At 44.0% G+C, this 23,573-nt stretch overlaps 1 protein-coding gene across 3 annotated transcripts in view; it reads left to right on the top strand.

The window, feature by feature from the left end:
• NLRC4 (NLR family CARD domain containing 4) overlaps positions 1-23,573 on the top strand; it is a 43,332-nt gene that overhangs the window by 4,282 nt on the left and 15,477 nt on the right. For 2 of the 3 annotated variants that reach the window (XM_025354280.1, XM_025354279.1), the window contains exons 2-6: positions 5,131-5,246; positions 8,735-8,995; positions 9,812-11,806; positions 20,321-20,413; positions 23,132-23,302. In XM_025354280.1, coding sequence (XP_025210065.1) covers position 5,246; positions 8,735-8,995; positions 9,812-11,806; positions 20,321-20,413; positions 23,132-23,302 — 2,521 coding nt within the window. In that variant the 5' untranslated portion in view covers positions 5,131-5,245. The remainder of the gene's footprint in view (positions 1-5,130; positions 5,247-8,734; positions 8,996-9,811; positions 11,807-20,320; positions 20,414-23,131; positions 23,303-23,573) is intronic. The other variant, XM_025354281.1, reaches the window with a different exon arrangement.

The following is a 23,573-nucleotide window of genomic DNA, read 5'->3' as shown; positions in this document are numbered from 1 at the left end:
CTGTCGCCCAGGCTGGAGTGCAGTGGCCGGATCTCAGCTCACTGCAAGCTCCGCCTCCCGGGTTCACGCCATTCTCCTGCCTCAGCCTCCCAAGTAGCTGGGACTACAGGCGCCCGCCACCTCGCCCGGCTAGTTTTTTGTACTTTTTAGTAGAGACGGGGTTTCACCGTATTAACCAGGATGGTCTCGATCTCCTGACCTCGTGATCCGCCCGTCTCGGCCTCCCAAAGTGCTGGGATTACAGGCTTGAGCCACCGCGCCCGGCCTCTTTTTTTTTTCTTTTTTCTTTTTCTTTTTTTTTTTTTTTTTTGAGACAGAGTCTCCCTCTATCACCAGACGGAGTGCAGTGGCAGTGGCGCAATCTCAGCTCACTGCAACCTCCACCTCCCAGGTTCAAGCGATTCTCTTGTCTCAGCCTCCTGAATAGCTGGGAGTACAGGCGCCCGCCACCACGCCTGGCTAATTTTTGTATTTTTAGTAGAGACGGGGTTTCACCATGTTGGCCAGGATGGTCTCAATCTCTTGACCTCATGATCCACCTGCCTTGGCCTCCCAAAGTGCTGGGATTATAGGTGAGAGCCACCACACCTGGCTGCTCCAATTTCAATGACAATTTTTTTATATTGTTAATGAATTAGTTTTAACATAAAAGGGAAATTTTATTTTCTGAAAACAGATATGCTTTTGAAGCAGCATCATTGTCTGGGGCAAATACCCCATGTTCGTTGTCTCACACCAAGTAAATCGAGGACATAGACACACAAAAAGAGACTTTGAGAGTGGAGTTCGAGAGTGGAGGTTTAGGCCGGTCACAGTGGCTCACACCTGTAATCCCAGCACTTTGGGAGGCCGATGGGGGCGGATCACGAGGTCAGGAGATAGAGACCATTCTGGCCAACATGGTGAAACCCAGTCTCTACTAAAAATACAAAAATTAGCTGGGTAAGGAGGCATGCACTTGTAATCCCAGCTATTCGGGAGGCTTAGACAAGAGAATCGCTTGAACCCAGGTGGCAGAGGTTGCAGTGAGCTGAGGTCGCACCACTGCACTCCAGCCTGCCTATAGAAGAGTGCAAAGCAACATCACCAGCAGCAGCAGTAGCTGTGATAGCTATAAGCTCTATGATCACAGCTATTAAAGTAAATATGAATCTCTTTGATCTATTAAGTATTCCTTTTAGTACTTCAGTGATAATATGTATGAAGGGAGAGGCCTCCCAAGTTCTATTGAGGGAAACAGGTATCCAGACTCCTTCTCGGATCCTTACCAGTAAAATGTTATTATCTTTATTAAAGGTAATAAAAAAGAAAGAAAGAAAGTGGAGGTTTAATAGGGGAAAGAAAGAGAAAAGAGAATAGCTCTCTCTCCTGCAGAGAGAGAGGGGAACCTGAGTGAGAGGTTTTGTTGTGAAATGCATGTTTTTTTGTTTTGTTTTGTTTTGTTTTTGTTTTGTTTTGTTTTGTTCTGAGACAGAGTGTCGCTCTGTTGCCCAGGCTGGAGTGCGGTTGCACCGTCTTTGCTCGGTGAGCTCTGCCTCCCGGGTTCAAGCAATTCTCCTGCCTCAGCCTCCTAAGTAGCTGGCATTACAGGTGCCCACCACTGCACCCGGCTAATTTTTGTAGTTTTTAGTAAAGATGGGGTTTCACCGTGTTAGCCAGGATGGTCTCAATCTCTTGACCTCGTAATCCGCCCGCCTAGGCCTCCCAAAGTGCTGGGATTACAGGCGTGAACCATCGCGCCCGGCCAATACATTGTAGTATTTTATACAGTAGAGTACTACTAAGCAATGAAATGTTATAAACTACTTATACTACAAGCAACAGCATGAATGACTTACACAGACATTGTGTGGAATGAAAGGAGTAGCACATGCTGTATGATTCCGTTTATGTGAAGTTCTTCAACAGGCTAAACTAATTTATGGTTTAAAAAAATCAGAATGGAGATTGCCTGTGAGGGTACGGTGGAGACGGAATTTGACTGGGAAGGGGCATGGGATACTTTCCAAGGAGAGGGCAGTGTTTTCTGTCTTGATAGGTGTTTGAAGTAGAAGCATTTTTCAGCTCATCAAAGGGTACAGTTAAGATCTGTGCTTTCACTGTAGGTGAATTTTTCCTAAGAAAGAATAATAAAGAATAAAGAATAATAAAGAATAATAAACCAGCATTGAATTCTACTTAATTATATGGACATAGAAATGTGCTAACATCTGCAACTTACATAGATTGATAAATGAATAGAGGGATGGATTTTCTCTATGTGTGAAAATGTTCATAATAAAATGTTAGGGTAATGACCAGACGCGGTGGTTCGCTCTTGTGATCCCAGCATTTTGGGAGACTGAGGCAGGCAGATCACTTTAGCCCAGGAGTTTGAGACCAGCCTGGACAACACGGCAAGGCTCTGTCTCAAAAAAAAAAAAAAAAAAAAAAAAAAGAAAGAAAAAAAATGAGCCAGGCATAGTAGCACACACCTGTGGTCCCAGTTACTCAGGAGGCTGAAGTGGGAGGATCACCTGAGCCCAGAAGGTTAAGGATGCCGTGAGCCATGATCAGGCCACTGCACTCCAGCCCGGGTGACAGAGTGAGACCCTGTCTCAAAAAAAGAGTTTTAATGTTAGGATAACATGAGTTCCCAAGCCAACTCCATTCACATACCCCAATCCCACTCACAAAGCTCCCGTTTTGTTTCTCCCCACCCAGTGATTCTAGTTCTCTTCCCCACTTCCTGTCTGCCCTCTCATGCTGCCTTTAATTCAGACTTCGCATCTTCATCCTGACGCAGGGGGTCGTGTATGTGTGTATGAGGAGCCGGGGTAGATCATCTAACTTGGTTTGGGAATGCACACAGAGCAGTCTCAGAGGCTTCTGGGCCCCTGCTTCTCAGAGTGTGTGGAGGGGAAAGGGAGAAAGAAAGTTGCTTTTCAAACCATCTAGGAGGATGAAATGACAGGACCATACCAGGAAGATGAAATCCGTTTCTTTTTTTTTTTTTTTTTGAGACGGAGTCTCGCTCTGTCGCCCAGGCTGGATTGCAGTGGCCGGATCTCGGCTCACTGCAAGCTCCGCCTCCCGGGTTCACGCCATTCTCCTGCCTCAGCCTCCCGAGTAGCCGGGACTACAGGCGCCCGCCACCACGCCCGGCTAGTTTTTTGTATCTTTTAGTAGAGACGGGGTTTCATCGTGTTAGCCAGGATGGTCTCGATCTCCTGACCTCGTGATCCGCCCGTCTCGGCCTCCCAAAGTGCTGGGATTACAGGCTTGAGCCACCGCGCCCGGCCAAAATCCGTTTCTTAAAACATCACTTTAAACATGCTCCTCATAGCATAATCTCTCCCAGTTGCTCATAGGATAAAGAACAAATGCCTCATCTTGGCATACAAGGCTTTCCATAGCTTTTCCCCTTTGTACCCTGGAAGCATAACTCCTTTTTTCTGTCTCCTCAATTACTCATACTGATAGGAAACCGGGTCAGGGAAGTGCAGGGAAGAGAAGGGCGGGTCCCAGAAGGGCGGGTCCCTGGCAAGGGCTCCACCCCCAGGCCTGTGCCCACGAACCTAGGTGAGGACAGGCACTCCTGCCTTGGAGCCCAAATGTTGCATTTCCCAAGACCACCCTGGCCTGCCACACCGTCATCCTATGCGTATAAAAATCCCAGAGACCCTAGCAGGCAGATACACAAGCAGCTGGACGTCGAGAGGAACACATCGGCGGAAGAAGATACAAGCAGCTGGACGTCGAGAGGACATTGAAAGGCGAGTGCTGGCGGAAGAGCACACAACAGACACCGGCACGCCAGCAGGGCATCCGCCGGAGGAAGGACGCGCGGAGTTTGGCCGCGAGTGTTGGAGAAGAGTCGGTGGCAGTCTGACTCCAGGGAAAAACCATCTCCCTTCTGGCTACCCCATCTGCTGAGAGCTTCTTCTAGTCAATAAAACCTTGCACTCTTTCTCCAAGACCACGTGTGATCCAATTCCTCCGGTACACCAAGGCAAGAACCCCAAGGCAAGAACCCCGGAACACAGAAAACCCTCTGTCCTTGCAATAAGGCAGGGGTCTAATTGAGCTAACACAAGCCGCCTACGGACAGCTAAACCGAAAGAGCACCCTGTAACACACACCCACTGGGGCTTCAGGAGCTGTAAACATTCACCACTAGACACTGCCGTGGGATTGGAACCCCACAGCCTGCCCATCTGTATGCTCCCCTAGAGGTCTGAGCAGCGGGCACTGAAGAAGCAAGCCACACCCCCATCGCACGCCCTGCGAAGGAGACAAGAGAACTTTTCCCCTTTCCATACTCCCCGGTCTCATCCTCTCACCTGCAAGGCGTTTTACATCCTCACCTCCACCTCCACCCCAACCCAACTACCTCGCCTCATCTTACTTATCCTTTTTTTTTTTTTTTTTCCTTTTTGAGGCACAGTCTGTTTTTTCCTTTTTGAGGCACAGTCTCGCTCCGTCTGCCAGGCTGGAGTGCAGTGGCACCATCTCGGCTAACTGCAACCTCCGTCTCCCGGGCTTAAATGATTCTCCTGCCTCAGCCTCCCGAATAGCTGGGATTACAGGCGTGTGCCACCAGGCCCAGCTAACTTTTGTATTTTTAGTAGAGATGGGGATTCACCGTGTTGGTCAGGCTGGTCTCGAACTCCGTACCTCAGGTGATCCGCCTGCCTTGACCTCCCACAGCACCCGGCCCTACTTATCCTTTAAGACCAGCTTCATGTGCTGTCTCCTTCATGAAAACTTCCTCCCTGGATGATTCCAGTCCATATACTCTTTCTTGGAAATACCGGAGAGAACGTACCCTCTGCACCATTCATGTTGACACTTATACCATCTTTTGACATTTAATTCCAAGTTGCCTTCTTGGCTCTGAACAGCAGAAACGAGAAGAAACTTTGAAGAGAAGGGCAAAGTTCCAGTTGAACACAGTTTAGAGCTCTAGGCCAGGAGTCCAGACCCCTGGGTTCTCTTTAGGGCTTGGCCATGAATAGCCAGTGGCTTTGAGCAAGTTTTCATCTGGTTTGAGTCACCATTTTCTTATCTATGAAAAGCAGGGCATTACTTAGTTAATTGCACCAGCCCCTCTGCCTGATAGTCTCTGGTTCTGTTTTGTTTGTTTTACAGAATGAAGAGTAGTTTTATAGAAAAAAGAGGACAATATTGGGATCACCTTTGACCTGTCCATTTGGAAATATTTTCTATTGAGTTATAGAAAGGTGGGAAGCTTTCATTTAGAACAAGTAAGTATATGAGAAATAACATCTGCCTGGTTATACAGTCTGCTACCAAATACTGGTGATGTTGAATGGAAAATCAATTCATGGCTTCCTCTGACCAGTCGTATGTGGAATTACCGATAAATATTCTTCTGTTGTTTTAGGAATTCAGTTGCAAATATGGTAAGCTGTGATAAAAGACAGAACCACAGACAGGATAGGACTTACACAAAGAGTGACCAGGTGTATGTTTTAAAGTGTTCTCATCACCTGTTCAGCCAGACAGCAGAGAGCTACACACATCAAGCTCATTGTGAAGAAACACGGTGTAGATCTAAGTGGCAACCAAAATGTAGCTCTTTCCACTTCAACGACTGGGTGTAGACCTGCGCTGTCTAGTATATTAGTAGTAGCCACTAGCCCCCTGTAGCTATTTAAAGGTGAATTTAAATAAAATTTAAACTTCAGTTGCACAGTCACTGTAGCCAGATTTCAAGTACTCAGTAGTGAGATACGACTAATGACTACCATATTGTATAATGCGGATATAGAACATGTTCATTATCACAGAACGTTCTATTGAAAGGCATTGGTCTAGACAAAGAGATATTCTGAAAAGAATGAATAATGAATTAATAAATGAGCAGCATTTTTTCCACCTAATTACTTGATAAGGAAGGAGTATGATGGTCTACATACAAGGATATATAACATAGTACAATAATACCTTACTGTTTTGTATATATAGATATATATATCTATATTTTTTTATTTTTTTGTGAGACAGACTCTCGCTCTGTAGCCCAGGCTGGAGTGCAGTGGTGTGATCTCGGCTCACTGCAACCTCCACCTCCTGGGTTCAAGCAATGCTCCTGCCTCAACCTCCTGAGTAGCTGGGACCACAGGCGCGTGCCACCATGCCCAGCTAATTTTTTGTATTTTTAGTAAGGGCGAGGTTTCACCATATTAGCCAGGCTGGTCTCGATCTCCTGACCTCGTGATCCACCCGCCTTGGCCTCCCAAAGTGCTGGGATTACAGGCGTGAGCTACCACGCCCAGCCACTTTTCCAATTTTGAGACATTTTTGTGTATGAGAGTTATGTGACTTATTCAATATAATGAGTCTTTTAAATAGAGTCTTTTAAATAACATGTCTTCATTTTATAGGTGAAGAAATGTAGTCTTAGGAAGGCTAGGCTGTGAACTTGTGTATGTGGGTCTCTAAGCCTTTCTGAGGCTTGCTTTCTTTTTTTTTTTTTTTTTCCAAGACGGAGTTTTGCTCTTGTTGCCCAGGCTGGACTGCAATGGCGCGATCTCGGCTGACCGCAACCTCCACCTCCCAGGTTCAAGCGATTCGCCTGCCTCAGCCTCCCAAGTAGCTGGGATTACAGGCATGCGCCACCATGCCTGGCTAATTTTGTATTTTTAGTAGAGACAGGGTTTCTCCATGTTGGTCAGGCTAGTCTTGAACTCCCGACCTCAGATAATCCGCCCACCTCAACCTTCCAAAGTGCTGAGATTACAGGCATGAGTCACCGCATCCAGCTAAGGCTGTATTTCTTTAGCTCTAAACTGAAGATCACAACGGGACACAGACTTAGAGGTTACTTCCATAGGGATGATGTAGAAGCTAGAGAACAGATGAGACCCCAGAAGGAAAGAGATGGGACTGTCTTGCAGGACATGTAGACAAGGAATATTCCGGCTGAGGTCAGCAGTAGAGCTCTGCAATGGTGAGAAAGGACAGCTGGGATGGGGTCCTGGTGCTTGGAGTGATTGATGGTGCATTTCAGGCCAGAGAGGTTCTGGGGTCTTTGAGAGAAGCACATTCCCTCTCTGATCAGTCAACACAGGTTTGAAAGCCAGGAGCGGCCAGGCACGGTGGCTCATGCCTGTAATCCCAACACTTTGGGAGGCTGAGGCGGGCAGATCAACTGAGGTCGGGAGTTTGAGACCAGCCTGACCAACATAGAGAAATCTCATCTCTACTAAAAATACAAAATTAGCTTGGCGTGGTGGCGCATGCCTGTAATCCCAGCTACTTGGGAGACTGTGGCAGAAGAATCACTTGAACCCAGGAGGCGGAGGTTGTGGTGAGCTGAGATCGCACCATTGTACTCCAGCCTGGGCAATAAGAGCGAAACTTCATCAAAAAAACAAAAACAAAACAAAACAAAAAAACCCAGAAGCAGCCTAGCCCAGGAAGAAATCTAGTGCAGACGGTGTCTGAGAGTTAAAAACCAGGAAGACATTTCTCCAAGCTGTCACAAACATAGCATGGGCACAATGGGCACAGTGCCTGGGTACAGTGTGGTCTGCCTTTCAGAATTAGACATTGCAGAGTCAGACACAAAAAGGACACAACTATCCTCAAGGCCAGGCGGGAGAGCTTACATTGGATAAAAATCAATGTTTTGATGTGATACTCTTCAGAAAAGACCAAAGTCTGTGAGAGATAAAATGTGCTCTTCCTTTGTAGGGTGACACCTGAATAAAGGCTAAAAATAGTAGCTATCATATATTGAGTTATAACTTTGTACGAGATACTATACATGAATTCTTGTAACAACTTCCTAAGTTAAATACCGTTCTCCACACCATTGTACAGATGAGGAATCCCTGGTGTGCTGGAGCTGGTTCTTACTGTGATATGAAACCTGATTATTGAATTTTCAGGATTTTGTTAGCCAGTTGACATACATTGTTAGCTTGAAATAGGCCATGGTAGGAATATTTATACCACGGGGATTGGTGAATGCTACAAATTAGGGCCTTTACTCCTAGAAGGCCAGTTTGTGAAACCATTTAGCAGCACAAAACTTTTTTTGTTGTTGTTGAGATGGAGTTTTGCTCTTGTTGCCCAGGCTGGAGTGCAATGGTGCAATCTCGGCTCACTGCAACCTCCACCTCCCAGGTTCAAGCGATTCTCCTGCCTCAGCCTCCCGAGTAGCTGAGACTACAGGCATGCACCACCACACCTGGCTAATTTTGCATTTTTAGTAGAGACAGGGTTTCTCCATGTGGTCAGGCTGGTCTCAAACTCCCGACCTCTGGTGATCCACCCGCCTCGGCCTCCCAAAGTGCTAGAATTACAGGTGTGAGCCACCGTGCCCAGCCAGCAGCACAGAATTGAAATAGACTCAAAGAGGCTTAGTGACTTGCCAAAGTCACACAGATGGTAGCAAGTGGCAGATCCTAGGCCAGTGCTGTTATTCTAAAGCCAACGGTCTTACCACTACGACCTCGATGGGGACTGTTTTATATCGGAGGGACAAGATAACTCACCTTACTTCATCACCAAAGCAAAACCATCTTGCTCATCAATGACTCTGGGGTTAGAACTGCTTTGCAGAGCATTTCTTAAAGGCCTGGAATTCAAGCATTTGGCATCTCCATAGCTCAGGAGATGCCCACAGGAAAAAAATGCATGGCCCTAATGCTCTGGAGACAGATGCTGACATGCACATTATATATAAACAAATAAATATATATATTTCTCCCCATCTCCTCAGTGAATTTCATAAAGGACAATATCCGAGCCCTTATTCAAAGAATGGGAATGACTGTTGTAAAGCAAATTACAGATGACCTATTTGCATGGAGTGTTCTGAATTACGAAGAAGTATGCAACATTTGCTGCAAGAAGGTGGAGCAGGATGCTGCGAGAGAGATCATTCACATGATTTTGAAAAAGGGTTCAGAGGCCTGTAACCTCTTTCTTAAATCCCTTGAGGAATGGAACTATCCTCTATTTCAGGACTTGAATGGACAAAGTAAGTATCATTTAGTTTTGCATCTGTTTCTGCAAATAGCATAGACCATAACAAAGTTCCAAAAGCAGATGGCAGAGCCTCTGCTTTTCCTCCTCTTCATATCACCTGGCAATGGCCTTTGATTCCTGCTAAGGAAAAGCTTAGATGATTTTAGGAAAAATTCATAGTAGATCAATTGATGGTGAAGCCAACCAACCCCAGGGCCAGGGAATAAATGACTGAGTATAGTGTCACTGCAAGATAAAACAGGACAGTGAGTGTACTAGTTAAGCTGCCAATGCAGCGGTGGTTCTCAGCGTTCCCTGCTTGGATGAGATCAACCTATGGGAGAGAGGCCCAGCTGACTACCTACCATGTCCAGGCCTCCTGGTAAAGACAGCCTGACTGACACAAGAGCACAGTTCTATTTTTCATGAAATATGAATTCAGTTTTTATTTTTTTTAATTAGTAAATAAGGTCATGACAGATTTTACTTAGAGTGAAGGCCTAATATGCTGACAGTTACCCCAACCATCTTTCTCCGCCAAATTCTTTACTTTCCTTAACCCATACACAAGCTCCTCCCTTTTCCAACCAGCTGCTATAAGATTTGGTTGTGGAAAGGAGGAAACAGAAAGCAAAAAGGGGAGTGGGGTAAAGGATGCCGGGGAAAGGGGCAGCAGACAGAACCCTTTGTGCCTGCTCGGAACTGGGAAAGGACATTACGTTCACCAATGGCAGATTCTCAGCCTCACCCCCTCGTTCATCCTCCTGAACTCTAGGTTTTGAGGAGACACAGAATTGGGTCCTGTTTAACATCACCTCTTCTCTAATAGGTCTTTTCTATCAGATATCAGAAGGAGACTTGGACGATTTGGCTCAGGATTTAAAGGACTGGTACCATACCCCATCTTTTCTGAACTTCTATCCCCTTGGTGAAGATATTGACATTATTTTTAGCCTGAAAAGCACCTTCACAGAACCTGTCCTGTGGAGGAAGGACCAACACCATCACCGCGTGGAGCAGCTGACCCTGAACGGCCTCCTGCAGGCTCTTCAGAGCCCCTGCATCATTGAAGGGGAATCTGGCAAAGGGAAGTCCACTCTGCTGCAGCGAATTGCCATGCTCTGGGGCTCCGGAAAGTGCGAGGCTCTGACCAAGTTCAAATTCGTCTTCTTCATCCGTCTCAGCAGGGCCCAGGGCGGACTTTTTGAAACCCTCTGTGATCAGGTCTTGGATATACCAGGCACAATCAGGAAGCAGACATTCATGGCCATGCTGCTGAAGCTACGGCAGAGGGTTCTTTTTCTTCTTGATGGCTACAATGAATTCAAGCCCCAGAACTGCCCAGAAATCGAAGCCCTGATAAAGGAAAACCACCGCTTCAAGAACATGGTCATCGTGACCACCACCACTGAGTGCCTGAGGCACATACGGCAGTTTGGTGCCCTGATTGCTGAGGTGGGGGATATGACAGAAGACAGCGCGCAGGCTCTCATCCGAGAAGTGCTGATCAAGGAGCTTGCTGAAGGCTTGTTGCTCCAAATTCAGAAATCCAGGTGCTTGAGGAATCTCATGAAGACCCCTCTCTTTGTGGTCATCACTTGTGCAATCCAGATGGGTGAAAGTGAGTTCCACTCTCACACACAAACAACACTGTTCCATACCTTCTATGATCTGTTGATACAGAAAAACAAACACAAACATAAAGGTGTGACTGCAAGTGACTTCATTCGGAGCCTGGACCACTGTGGAGACCTAGCTCTGGAGGGTGTGTTCTCCCACAAGTTTGATTTCAAACTGGAGGATGTGTCCAGCGTGAATGAGGAAGTCCTGCTGACAACTGGGCTCCTCTGTAAATATACGGCTCAAAGGTTCAAGCCAAAGTATAAATTCTTTCACAAGTCATTCCAGGAGTACACAGCAGGACGAAGACTCAGCAGTTTATTGACGTCTCATGAGCCAGAGGAGGTGACCAAGGGGAATGGTTACTTGCAGAAAATGGTTTCCATTTCGGACATTACATCCACGTATAGCAGCCTGCTCCGGTACACCTGTGGGTCATCTGTGGAAGCCACCAGGGCTGTTATGAAGCACCTCGCAGCAGTGTATCAACATGGCTGCCTTCTCGGGCTTTCCATCACCAAGAGGCCTCTCTGGAGACAGGAATCTTTGCAAAGTGTGAAAAACACCACTGAGCAAGAAATTCTGAAAGCCATAAACATCAATTCCTTTGTAGAGTGTGGCATCCATTTATATCATGAGAGTACATCCAAATCAGCCCTGAGCCAAGAATTTGAAGCTTTCTTTCAAGGCAAAAGCTTATATATCAACTCAGAGAACATCCCCGATTACTTATTTGACTTCTTTGAACACTTGCCCAATTGTGCAAGCGCTCTGGACTTCATTAAACTGGACTTCTATGGGGGAGCTATGGCTTCATGGGACAAGGCTGCAGAAGACACAGGCACAATCCACATGGAAGAGGCCCCAGAAACCTACATTCCCAGCAGGGCTGTATCTTTGTTCTTCAACTGGAAGCAGGAATTCAGGACTCTGGAGGTCACACTCCGGGATTTCAGCAAGTTGAATAAGAAAGATATCAAGTATCTGGGAAAAATATTCAGCTCTGCCACAAGCCTCAGGCTGCAAATAAAGAGATGTGCTGGTGTGGCTGGAAGCCTCAGTTTGGTCCTGAGTACCTGTAAGAACATTTATTCTCTCATGCTGGAAGCCAGTCCCCTCACCATAGAAGATGAGCAGCATATCACGTCTGTAACAAACCTGAAAACCTTGAGTATTCACGACCTACAGAATCAACGGCTGCCAGGTATTGTAAATATCAGTGGTTTGTGCTATGTTCACTTAAAAAAAAATAATAGTGTATAAATTTGGAAAAGGAGAGAGGAGACATTATTTCTTCTAAAGGGTTACAGCCTGCAAGGTGGCCATCCCGCAGGCTGGGAAACATGCCTCTAACCAAGACCACAGACAGGCACCTCGAAGGAGGGGTTGGGGTAGACGCTTTAGGTTGAATGGGTTGGCTAAACATACATATTCAACAGATTACAGGAGGAGCTATGAATATTCCTGAAGGTGGTCTTGACGCATGCCTATTGAATAAACATGCATGTAACATACAACCCAAGTTTACTTTGGGGTGGAGATTTAGCATTTAAATCAAGCTTATCCAACCTGCAGCCCGTGGACTGCACGTGGCCCAAGACAGCTTTGAATGTGGCCCAGAACAAATTCATAAACCTTTTTTTTTTTTTTTTTTTGAGACAGAGTCTCGCTCTGTTGCCCAGGCTGGAGTGCAGTGGCCGGATCTCAGCTCACTGCAAGCTCCGCCTCCCGGGTTTACGCCATTCTCCTGCCTCAGCCTCCCAAGTAGCTGGGACTACAGGCACCCGCCACCACGCCCGGCTAGTTTTTTGTACTTTTTAGTAGAGACGGGGTTTCACCGTGTTAGCCAGGATGGTCTCGATCTCCTGACCTCATGATCTGCCCGTCTTGGCTTCCCAAAGTGCTAGGATTACAGGCTTGAGCCACCGTGCCCGGCCCATTCATAAACCTTTTAAAAACATTATGAGTTGTTTTTTTTGCAAATTTTTTTTTTTTTTTTTTTTTTTTTTAGTTCATCAACTATCATTAGCGTTAGTGTATTTTATGTGTAGCCCAATACAATTCTTCTTCCAATGTGGCCCAGGGAAACCAAAAGATTGTACATCCCTTTAAATGATTTAAATGTATTACAATAGGCCTATACTTCAGAAGTTCTTTTCAGAACACAAAGGTAAGCAGGTACGCAATCTCTGTAAACCAGCCAGAACCAGTCTGTGGTTGGTGGTCCTCTGATCAGGAGAGAGTTACTGAAATCACTCTCTTCTCCAATCAAAGCTGTAGTTATGGCAGGTGGAACAGGGATTGTTAGCATTTGTGAGCTGGATGAGTTGCGAATTGTTTAATATTCACAACTATCAATATTGCTTGTCTTGAGACCAATGCATGTTTAGCTACCAAAGAAGAAAAATCTGTGGTGGTTACGGCACAGTTTATTCTTTAAAAAAATTTTTTTTTTCAAGGTAGGGTCTTGCTCTGTCACCCAGGTGGGAGTGCAGTGGTGCAATCACAGTTCATTGCAGCCTCAACCTCCTGGGCTCAGTCGATCCTCATTGTTTGTTTTTTTTTTTGGAGAGACGAGGTCTCACTATGTTGCCCAGGCTGTTCTTGAACTCCTGGGCTCAAGCAATTCTACTGCCTCCACCTTCCAAACTGTTGGGATTACAGGCATGAGCCACGACGCCCAGCCTAGGACAGTTTGTTCCTTTTTTTTTTTTTTTTGAGATGGAGTCTGGCTCTGTTGCCCAGGCTGGAGTGCAGTGGCACAATCTCGGCTCACTGCAAGCTCCGCCTCCCGGGTTTACGCCATTCTCCTGCCTCAGCCTCCCGAGTAGCTGGGACTACAGGCGCCCGCCACCTCGCTCGGCTAGTTTTTTGTATTTTTTAGTAGAGACGGGGTTTCACCGTGTTAGCCAGGATGGTCTCGATCTCCTGACCTCGTGATCCGCCCGTCTCGGCCTCCCAAAGTGCTGGGATTACAGGCTTGAGCCACCGCGCCCGGCCTGACAGTTTGTTCTTTAAGTGCAGAGCTGCATGACTTAGCCTTTGCCTGGCATGGTCTTATGTCCTGTTTATAACTTGGTATTTTATTGCCATAAAAAGTCTGTTCTGTTAGTCTTATGATCTCTGTGTTAACAGTAATACTGATGAGTTGTGTTCAAACCACAAAAGAGAGGGAGTATGATGATGTGTGTTTGACCTCCCATCCTGTCATGGCCAGGTCCTTTGTTTAAGTTTTTTTCCGGGGTCCCCTTAGCCCAGAGGGGATGCATTCCATTGGTGCAGGGGGCCTAGGATTTTTAGTTTACAGCTATAATCAAGCCTGGCTGGAAATAATAGCCAGGAATACTGTGAAAATGTTAGATATATAGTTTTGCTTTATTTATTTATCTATTATTTATTTTTATAGATATGGGGGTTCAAGTGCAGTTTTTTTACATTGATATATTTCGTGGTGGTGAAATCTGAGCTTTGAGTGTAACCACCATTATCAGTTAGATAATTTCTCATCCCTTGCCTCCCTCTCACCCTCCCACCTTTCCAAGTCTCCATGTCTATTCCGCTTTCTATCTCCACATGTACACATTATTTAGCTCCCACTTGTAAGTGAGTACATATGGTATTTGACTTTCCGTTTCTGAGTTATTTCACTTAAGATAATGGCCTCCGGTTCCATCAGTGTTGCTGCAAAAGACATGATTTCATTTTTATTAGTTTTGTTTTAAATTTTCTAGTAGTTTCTGCTAGGTGTCAAGACTTGAAAGGAAGGTAGAAGGGCGGTGGAGAGAGGTCCATGCTGGGGGAAAGTTGTCAGATTGGGAGCCATAGGGAAGATTCCCAGAGCTGTAGTCTGATTGAAAAGATATATATACACACACCTACATATATACATATATGTATGTGTTTAAACAGCTTTAAAATATTTTTATTAAAAATATAAATATATTAAAAATATTTTTATTAAAAATATATGGAGAGGCTGAGGCAGGTGGATCCCCTGAAGTCGGGAGTTTGAGACCAGTCTGACCAACATGGAGAAATCCCGTCTCTACTAAAAATACAAAATTAGCCGGGCGTGGTGGCGCATGCCTGTAATCCCACCTACTGGGGAGGCTGAGGCAGGAGAATCACTTGAACCCGGGAGGTGGAGGTTCCGGTGAGCCGAGATCATGCCATTGCACTCCAGCCTGGGCAACAAGAGTGAAACTCTGTCTTAAAAAAAGAAAAGAAAAGAGAAAAAAAAAAATATATATATATATACATATATATATATATGTGTGTGTGTGCAGGTTAAGCTTGTCTTCAGCAAATCCTTCTGCGAGCACCCCCATCTTTACCAATACCCAGTCCTCCCCTGCCAAGTGACACCCTGCCCTACTTCAAGTCTTGGAGGAAATCCAGCCTGTAAATTAATCACCTGCAGGAGTTAGTAGCTAATTGTGTTACAAGATTCTCATCTGGGAAATTGTAGAAGATACCCAGCCCCATTTCGACCCTAACTATTGTTTACTTAGTTGGGGCCGGGCCAGGTGACTCACACCAGTAATTCCAACACTTTGGGAGGCCAAGGCAGAGGATTACTTGAGATCAGTCTGGGCACAATAGGAAGACCCTGTCTCTACCAAAAATTAATCATCTGGGCGTGATGGTGCATGCCTGTAATCCCAGATACTCTAGAGGCTGAGGTGGGAGGATCACTTGAACCGAGGAATTTTCAGGCTGCAGCAAGGTATGATCATACCAGTGCCTGGGCAACAGAGCAAGACCCTATCTCTAAAAAGAAAAGAAAAAAAAGAATGAATGATAGAAGATTTGGGGAATATTGTCTAACATGATGAAATTCCAGATTTTAGACTTCAGACACAGATATGTGAGGGCAATCTTTCTGGGTAAAGGGGATACTTCCCCAAATTCCGAATAACACTAAGGGAGAATGCCTGCCCTACCTGTGTAGACCAGTCTCGTTGCCCAGAGCAGGAATGCTATGTGGTGTGAAGCTATGAGAAGCAGGAACCTTGTTCTACTTAACTGTAGCAGTCTGGGGTTAGTTTCAGACACAAGCAATTTCCCACCCAGCTCTGCCTTGCTTGTCACCCTGCAGAGAAATTTTCTGTCATTTTGAGATTCTAGAATTTTTTGTACAGATAATCTTTGAAACCTCCTCCTTAATGCGGGAATCCCTTCTGTAAAATTTTGGATGTCACGAAGACTTTATTAGACTACCTTCTGTGTCAGGAAGCTCACCATCTACTCATGACAACTCTTCTTTTATACTGATCTTGTAAAGTGATCACCTGTGTGCTGAATTTGGCCTACATGGTGTTTAGAATTATTTTGTAATGTTTGCCATTTAAAAAATTATTTACTTTATTTAACTATTATTATTTTTTTGAGACAGGGTCTCACTCTGTCACCCAGGCTGGAGTGCAGTGGCACAATCTTGGCTCATTGCAACCTCCGCCTCCTGGATTCAAGCAAGTCTCCTGCCTCAGAATCCCAAGTAGCTGGGATTACAGGCGCACGCCACCACACCTGGCTAATTTTTGTATTTTTAGTACAGACGGGGTGTCACCATGTTGGCCAGGCTGGTTTCAAACTCCCAGTCTCAAGTGATCCACCCACCTCGGCTTCCCAAAGTGCTGGGATTACAGGTGTGAGCCACTGTGCCCGGCCCTCCTTCTTTTTTGTAGAGACAAGGTCTCTCTATGTTGCTGAGGCCAGTCTTGAACTCCTGGGCTCAAGTGATCCTCCCCCTCAGCCTCGCAAACTGCTAGGATTATAGGTATGAGCCACTGCACCCAGCCAGTTTTAGAAGGATGTTTTTTGTGGGGTTTGCAGGAGAGGGTGTTGTAGATTCCTTGACATTTTTATTGTAGACAATCATGTTATCTTTGAAAAGAATGATTTTAAATTCTTCCCTTCCAAGTTGTATTCCTTTTATTTTATTTTATTTTTATTTTTTGCCTTATTTCACTGACTAGGATGTGCAGTACAATGTTGAACAGGGGTGGTAGGAATGAACATCTTGTCTTGTTCCTGACCTTAGGGAGAAAGCATTCAGACTTTCACCACTAAGTATAATGTTAAATGTAGTTTTCTTGTAGATGTCTTTTATCAAGTTGCTGAGAATTTTTTTTGTCATGAATAGATGATGGATTGTGTTAAAGGTGTTTTCTGTATCCATTTATATGATCATGTCATTTTACATGAATGGACGTTGGATTGTTTTTATAAAATTATTTTTAAATAATTTTTGAGGCAGGGTCTTGTTCTGTCACCCAGGCTGGTGTGCAGGGGCATGATCATAGCTCACTGTAGCCTTGACTTCCTGGGCTCAACAGATCCGCCCGCCTCAGCCTCTTGACTAGCTGGGACCACAAGTGTGCACTATCACATCTGGTTAATTTTTAAATTTTTTGTAGAGATGAGTTCTCACTATGTTGCCCAGGCTGGTCTCGGACTCCTGTGCTCAAGAGATTTTCCCGCCTGGGCCTCCCAAAGTGTTGGGATTACAGGTGTGAGCCACCCAGCCTGGATGCTGGATTATGTTACATGTGTTTTCTGCATCAATTTATAGGATCATGTAGTTTTTCTTTTAGACTGCCAATATAATGAATTATATGGATTGATGTCCAAATATTGAGCATCCTGCATTCCCTATATGAAACCCATTTGTAGGTGGTGTAATATTCTTTTTTTTTTTTTGAGACGTAATCTTGCTCTGTCACCAGGCTGAGTGCAGTGGTGCGATCTTGGCTCACTGCAACCTCCGCCTCCTGGGTTCAAGTGATTCTTCTGCCTCAGTCTCCCAAGTAGCTGGGACTACAGGCACATGCCGCCACGCCCAGCTAATTTTTGTATTTTTAGTAGAGACGGGGTTTCACCATGTTGGCCAGGCTGGTCTCGAACTCCTGACCTCGTGATCCACCTACCTTGGCCTCTAGAGTGCTGGGATTACAGGTGTGAGCCACCACACCTGCCGTAATATTCTTTTATGCATGACTGAATTCCATTTGCTATTTTGTTGAAGATTTTTGATTCTATATTCATGAATGATATTGGTCTAAAGTTTAATTTCCTTTCTTTCTTTCTTTTCGAGACAGGGTCTCACTCTGTCACCAGGGCTAGAGTGCAGTAGCGCAATCTCAGATCACTGCAACCTCTGTCTCCTGGGTTCAAGAGATTCTCCTGCCTCAGCCTCCAGAGTAGCTGGGATTACAGGAGCCTGCCACTAGGCCCAACTAATTTTTTGTATTTTTAGTAGTGATGGGGTTTCACCATGTTGGCCAGGCTGGTCTCGAACTCCTGACCTAGTGATTCGCCTGCCTTGCCCTCCCAAAGTGCTGGAATTATAGGCGTGAGCCACTACGGCTGCTATAATATTCTTTTATGCATGACTGAATTCCATTTGCTATTTTGTTGAAGATTTTTGATTCTATATTCATGAATGATATTGGTCTAAAGTTTAATTTTCTTTCTTTCTTTCTTTTCGAGATGGGGTCTCACTCTGTCACCAGGGCTGGAGTGCAGTGGCGCAATCTCAGCTCACTGCAACCTCTGTCTCCTGGGTTCAAGCAATTCTCTTGCCTCAGCCTCCAGAGTAGCTGGGATTACAGGAGCCCGCCACTACACCCAGCTAATTTTTTGTATTTTTAGTAGAGACGGGGTTTCACCATGTTGACCAGGCTGGTCTCAAACTCCTGACCTCGTGATTCGCCTGCCTCGCCCTCCCAAAGTGCTGGGATTACAGGCGTGAGCCACCTCGCCCAGCCTCAATTTTCTTTCTTTCCTTTTCCCTCCTTCCCTCCCTCCTTTCTCTCTCTATTCTGTCTCTCTCGCTTTCTTTCGTTCGTTAAAGACAGTGTCTCATTCTGTCACCAAAGCTGGAGTACAGTGGTGTGATCACAGTTCATTGCAATCTTGATCTCCTGGACTCAAGTGATTATCTTGCTACAGTCTCCTGAGTAGCCAGGACTACTCACACCTGCCACCACACCTGGGTAATTTAAAAAATATTTTGTAGGGATAGGGTCTGGATATATTGCCCAGGCTGGTCTCGAACTCCTGGCCTCAGGTGATCCTCCTACCTCTGCCCCCAAAGCACGGGGGTTATAGGAGTGAGCCACTGTGCCTGGCCTAAATTTTTTTCTTCTACATCTTTGTCTGCTTTTCATATCCAGCTAATGATGGCTTCATAAAATAAGTTGGGAATTGTTCTTTGTACTTCTATTTTCTGGAAGTGATTGTGTAGAATTGATATTATTTCTTCTTTAAATGTGTGGTAGATATGAAGGCAGTTGAAGAAGGAAAAAAATGAAAATGTGTGGCAGAATTTGCAAGCGAACGTATCTGTGCCTGCAGGTTTCTTTTTTGGGAAATTTTAGATTACAAATTCAATTTCTTTAATAGCTATAAGGCTATTCCGGTTACCTATTCCATATCTCACGACTATTGGTAGTTTGCGGTTTTCAAAAAATTGGGCAATTTCATATATGTTGTCAAATTTATGTGTGTAGATTTGTTTATATTATTCTCTAATTGTCCTGTTAATATCTGCAGTGTGTGTAGTGATATCCCCTTTTTTGTTTCTGATATTGGTAATCTGTGTCTTCTTTTGTCAGTCTTGGTAGAAATTTTCTAATTTTTTTGATCTTTTCAAAGATCCAACTTTTAGCTTCATTGCTTTTTTTCTATTGTTTACATTTATAATTTTGATTTCTGGGCTGGGCATGGTGGCTCACGCCTGTAATCCTAGCACTTTAGGAGGCTGAGGCCAAAGGATCACTTGTGCTCAGGAGTCCGAGACCAGCCTGGGCAACATAGTAAGATCTTGTCTCTGTTTTTAATTTTTATAATAAAGATGTAATAATTTTGATTTCCACCCTTATCTTTATTAGTTTATTTCTTCTTTCCTTTATTTTGCTCTCTTTTCTGTAATTTCTTTTTTTTTTTTTGAGACAGAGTCTCACTCTGTAGCCCAGGCGGTAGCGCAGTGGCGTGATCTCGGCTCACTGCAAGCTCCGCCTCCCGGGTTTACGCCATTCTTCTGCCTCAGCCTCCCGAGTAGCTGGAACTACAGGCGCCGCCACCACGCCCAGCTAATTTTTGGTATTTTTAGTAGAGACGGTGTTTCATTGCGTTAGCCAGGATGGTCTCCATCTCCTGACCTCGTGATCCGCCCGCCTCGGCCTCCCAAAGTGCTGAAATTACAGGCGTGAGCCACCGCGCTGGCCTGTAATTTCTTTAGTATGCCTCAGTTGTTGATTTAAGACCTTTCCTCATTTCTAATATAAGTATGCAACGCTGTAAATGTCCCTGTAAACACTGTGTTAGCTGAAGATTTTTTTTTTCTTTTCACCCCTTTGTGAGTGGAGAGCTGCAGATTTTGAAGTTTTGTTCTTATTTTTTAAAATATTTTTCAAAATATTGTCAAATTTTCCTTGAGTCTTTTTTAACGCATAATTATTTAAAAGTGTGTTGTTTAATTTTCAAGTGTTTAGAAATTTCCCTGTTATCTGGGAAATCATTTGGAGAACATGCTTACAGTGAAGTACAATGCCCATTTCTTATAAAAAGTATGTTTTTATGTCTATTTCATGAGCATTTTTGGCTCATGGCGATCATTAAAATCTTTTGATTGGTAACAAAAATGACAGTAATAGTAAATGACATAGTAAATAGCAAATATCCGCTGAACAGAGTCTAATCTTTCTTTTGACAGGTGGTCTGACTGACAGATTGGGTAATTTGAAGAACCTTACAAAGCTCATAATGGATAACATTAAGATGAATGAAGAAGATGCTATAAAACTAGGTCAGATTTCTGTTCTCATATGTGTATTAATGTGAGTTTGATAATAAGAGGAGTTAACTTCAGGCTGTGACACTGTGTGTCTGCACAAGGCAAGGATGTTTTTATGTACTTATGGCTACATTGGTTTCCCTAGACATATTCAAATTGTACAACACTAGATGGTAACCCTTTTGGGAAGAGAGCCCATGACGTGTTTTTAATTTCCCTCTCCCTGGCTCATTGGCTATGTTTTTATTTAAGGCATAGAAACAATATTTTAGTTTATAGTATGGTTTCATAATTGCATAGAAACAATATTTTAAAGTTTATACTATGATTTCATAATTAAGTAAAATTTCATAAATGAAATAGGACACAGGAAACAATGTGAATCAAGAAAACTTTGGGGGAAGCATGCTTTCATTCTACACTAGAGGTTGTGTTTCCCCAATCAAAAAAATGAAAAGGAAAAGGAAACTTCAGGAACACAAGCAGAACACATGGCTTACCACAGGGAACCAGGCCCTCCAGGCCAGGGAGGATTCCTGTGAAAGCTGCTTTCCTTGAATGTCCCTGTTTCCTTGTGTGTTAGATTTTTTTTTTTTTTTTTTTGGCTCTTTTTTTCCCTAGTTGAGTCCTCACTAAAAGGCTCCTCTCTTCCCTTCACCTTGTTCTTTCTTATTCTGCTTCCTGCCAAAAGACAACTCTATCCTATAATCAAATCATGGCTGAAGCCTGGGCACGGTGTATCACGCCTGTAATTCCAGCACTCTGGGAGGCCAAGGCGGGTGGATCACCTGAGTTCAGGAGTTCAAGACCAGCCTGGCCAACATGGTGAAACCCCATATCTACTAAAAATACAAAAATTAGCTGGGCATGGTGGTATGCACCTATAATCCCAGCTACTTGGGAGGCTGAGGCAGGATAATCACTTGAACCCAGGAGGAGGAGGTTGCAGTGAGCCGAGATTGCTCCACTGCATTCTAGCCTGGACGACAGAGAGAGACTCCATCCCGAAACAAAAACAAAAACAAAAGCAAAACATGGCTGACTTCTTTTCCTTATATGGCCTACATGAGAATAATCAAATTAATTCAGTGTTCAATAAACATTTATTGCATGTGTATAAATTACACAGAAAATCAGAGCTGGAAGAGGATTGAGAGCATCTAATTCAACTCATTCATTTCACAGAAAACTCCACTGGAACCTAAAATAGCTTATTGACTTGCTCAAGATATTACCAACTGGCAGAAAGAAGTCAAAAAGTACCTCTCTAGGACAGCCTGCTTCTGCTATTAAGGAATCAAAATATGAACTTGACTAAACCAGTCTAATTATATTAGTAATAATTTACTCTTTATTAAAGAGTTACTGTGCTATAGATTAGACACTAGCTAGGCAGTTTTATATACTTCATTCCACTGAATCCCCACAACAGTCCTAGTACATAGATATAATGATCCCTAAAGCTTAAGCTAAAAGATTGAATAACTTGTCCAAGTTTATAATTATTAAGTAGGGGATCCAGGAACTGACTGCAAAGCTCATGCTCACAACCTCCAACCTGTATGTACTCCCATGACAACAATGAACATTTATTGAACATTTATTGAGCACTTACTATGTGCCACATTAAATATGTTACATGCATTATCTGCAACCTTCCTGAAAGCTCTGCAAGATTGATATTATTAGAATCATATATTTCTTTTCTTTTCTTTTTTTTTTTTTTGAGGCGGAGTCTCGCTCTGTTGCCCAGGCTGGAGTGCAGTAGTGAGATCGCAGCTCATTGCAACCTCTGCCTCCTGGGTTCAAGCGATTCTAATGCCTCAACCTCCCGAGTAGCTGAGATTACAGGTGTGCACCATCACGCCCAGCTAATTTTTGTATTTTTAGTAGAGATGGGGCTCTGCCATGTTGGCCAGGCTGGTCTTGAACTCCTGACCTCAGGTGATCTGCCCACCACTACCTCTCATAGTGCTGGGATTACAGGTGTGAGCCACCGTGCCTGGCCATTAAAATCATGTATTTCTTTCCTGTAGGCTACAGTACCATCAAGATAAGGCAGTATTTTAATGACACAAAGTAAGGCCTAACCAATCCTAAACTGCACATTAGCTTTAGACCTAAGAATGGGGGACATTTCAGAATGTTTCCAATTGTACTGTTGATATAAGGTAAATCTTTTTTCTGGTTAAATACACTGCAGTGGATGTGGTCTTCATTCTAAAGCATCAGGCGGGACTTGTGGTCTTCATTCTAAAGCATCAGGCAGGCCCCATATCATGAGTCCCAGGCAAGACTTTTGAGGCTGTGAACAGTTGCACTAGAAGCACTCCAAGGACCAAGTCCCCATGCTACCCCCCTGAACTCAGCCCCCCGCTGTTTAAGATTTTTGAGAAGATTGAAAGGAGAGTGCTCTAGAACACTTCATCCATCTAAAGAATTGTCGTAAGAGTATACATTGATGCCCATTAATTACAAATTTACGATAGTGTTTCTCATGCTACTAAGAGAATAACCTCCACATAAGTGATTTTTGTGTGGTCCAAGAGACTGGAAAGTGAGAGTTGAAAGAAGAACAGCTCTCTTTGACTCTTTGTAGCTTAAGGTTGCTGCAGGAAGAACATGGGAAGGTCTCTGCACAATTATTCTTTGCTTTCTTTTCAGTTCATTAATCTATGCTTAAATTGAATTAACTTGGTATCCTAATGCATTCCTTTCTCTTTTTTTCAGCTGAAGGCCTGAAAAATCTGAAGAAGATGTGTTTATTTCATTTGACCCACTTGTCTGACATTGGAGAGGGAATGGATTACATAGTCAAGTCTCTGTCAAGTGAACCCTGTGACCTTGAAGAAATTCAATTAGTCTCCTGCTGCTTGTCTGCAAATGCAGTGAAAATCCTAGGTAACTGTTGCTTCCATTAACTGAATGAGGACAGTATAACAGAACATGTGATACTATTATACTAATTCACACTAAATGTCTCAAATGGAAATTTAATTTTAAGGAAAACTGGAAAAGATAATAATAACTTCTGGATAATAAGCAGATTGTTTTTAATGATTTTTCTCCATATTGGAATTAAAATCAACTATTCATGGATAATAGGGGAGAATTTCAGAATAACTGAAGATGTAACTTTTAGAGAAAGTGAAAAGGAAGAAAATAAGAAATA

Source organism: Theropithecus gelada, chromosome 13 (genome assembly GCF_003255815.1).
Source record: "Theropithecus gelada isolate Dixy chromosome 13, Tgel_1.0, whole genome shotgun sequence".
In the NCBI taxonomy this organism is placed as follows: Eukaryota; Metazoa; Chordata; class Mammalia; order Primates; family Cercopithecidae; genus Theropithecus; species Theropithecus gelada.
The sequence above is the reverse complement of the archived record's forward strand: the minus strand, read 5'-3'. Positions and strand labels throughout refer to the sequence as shown.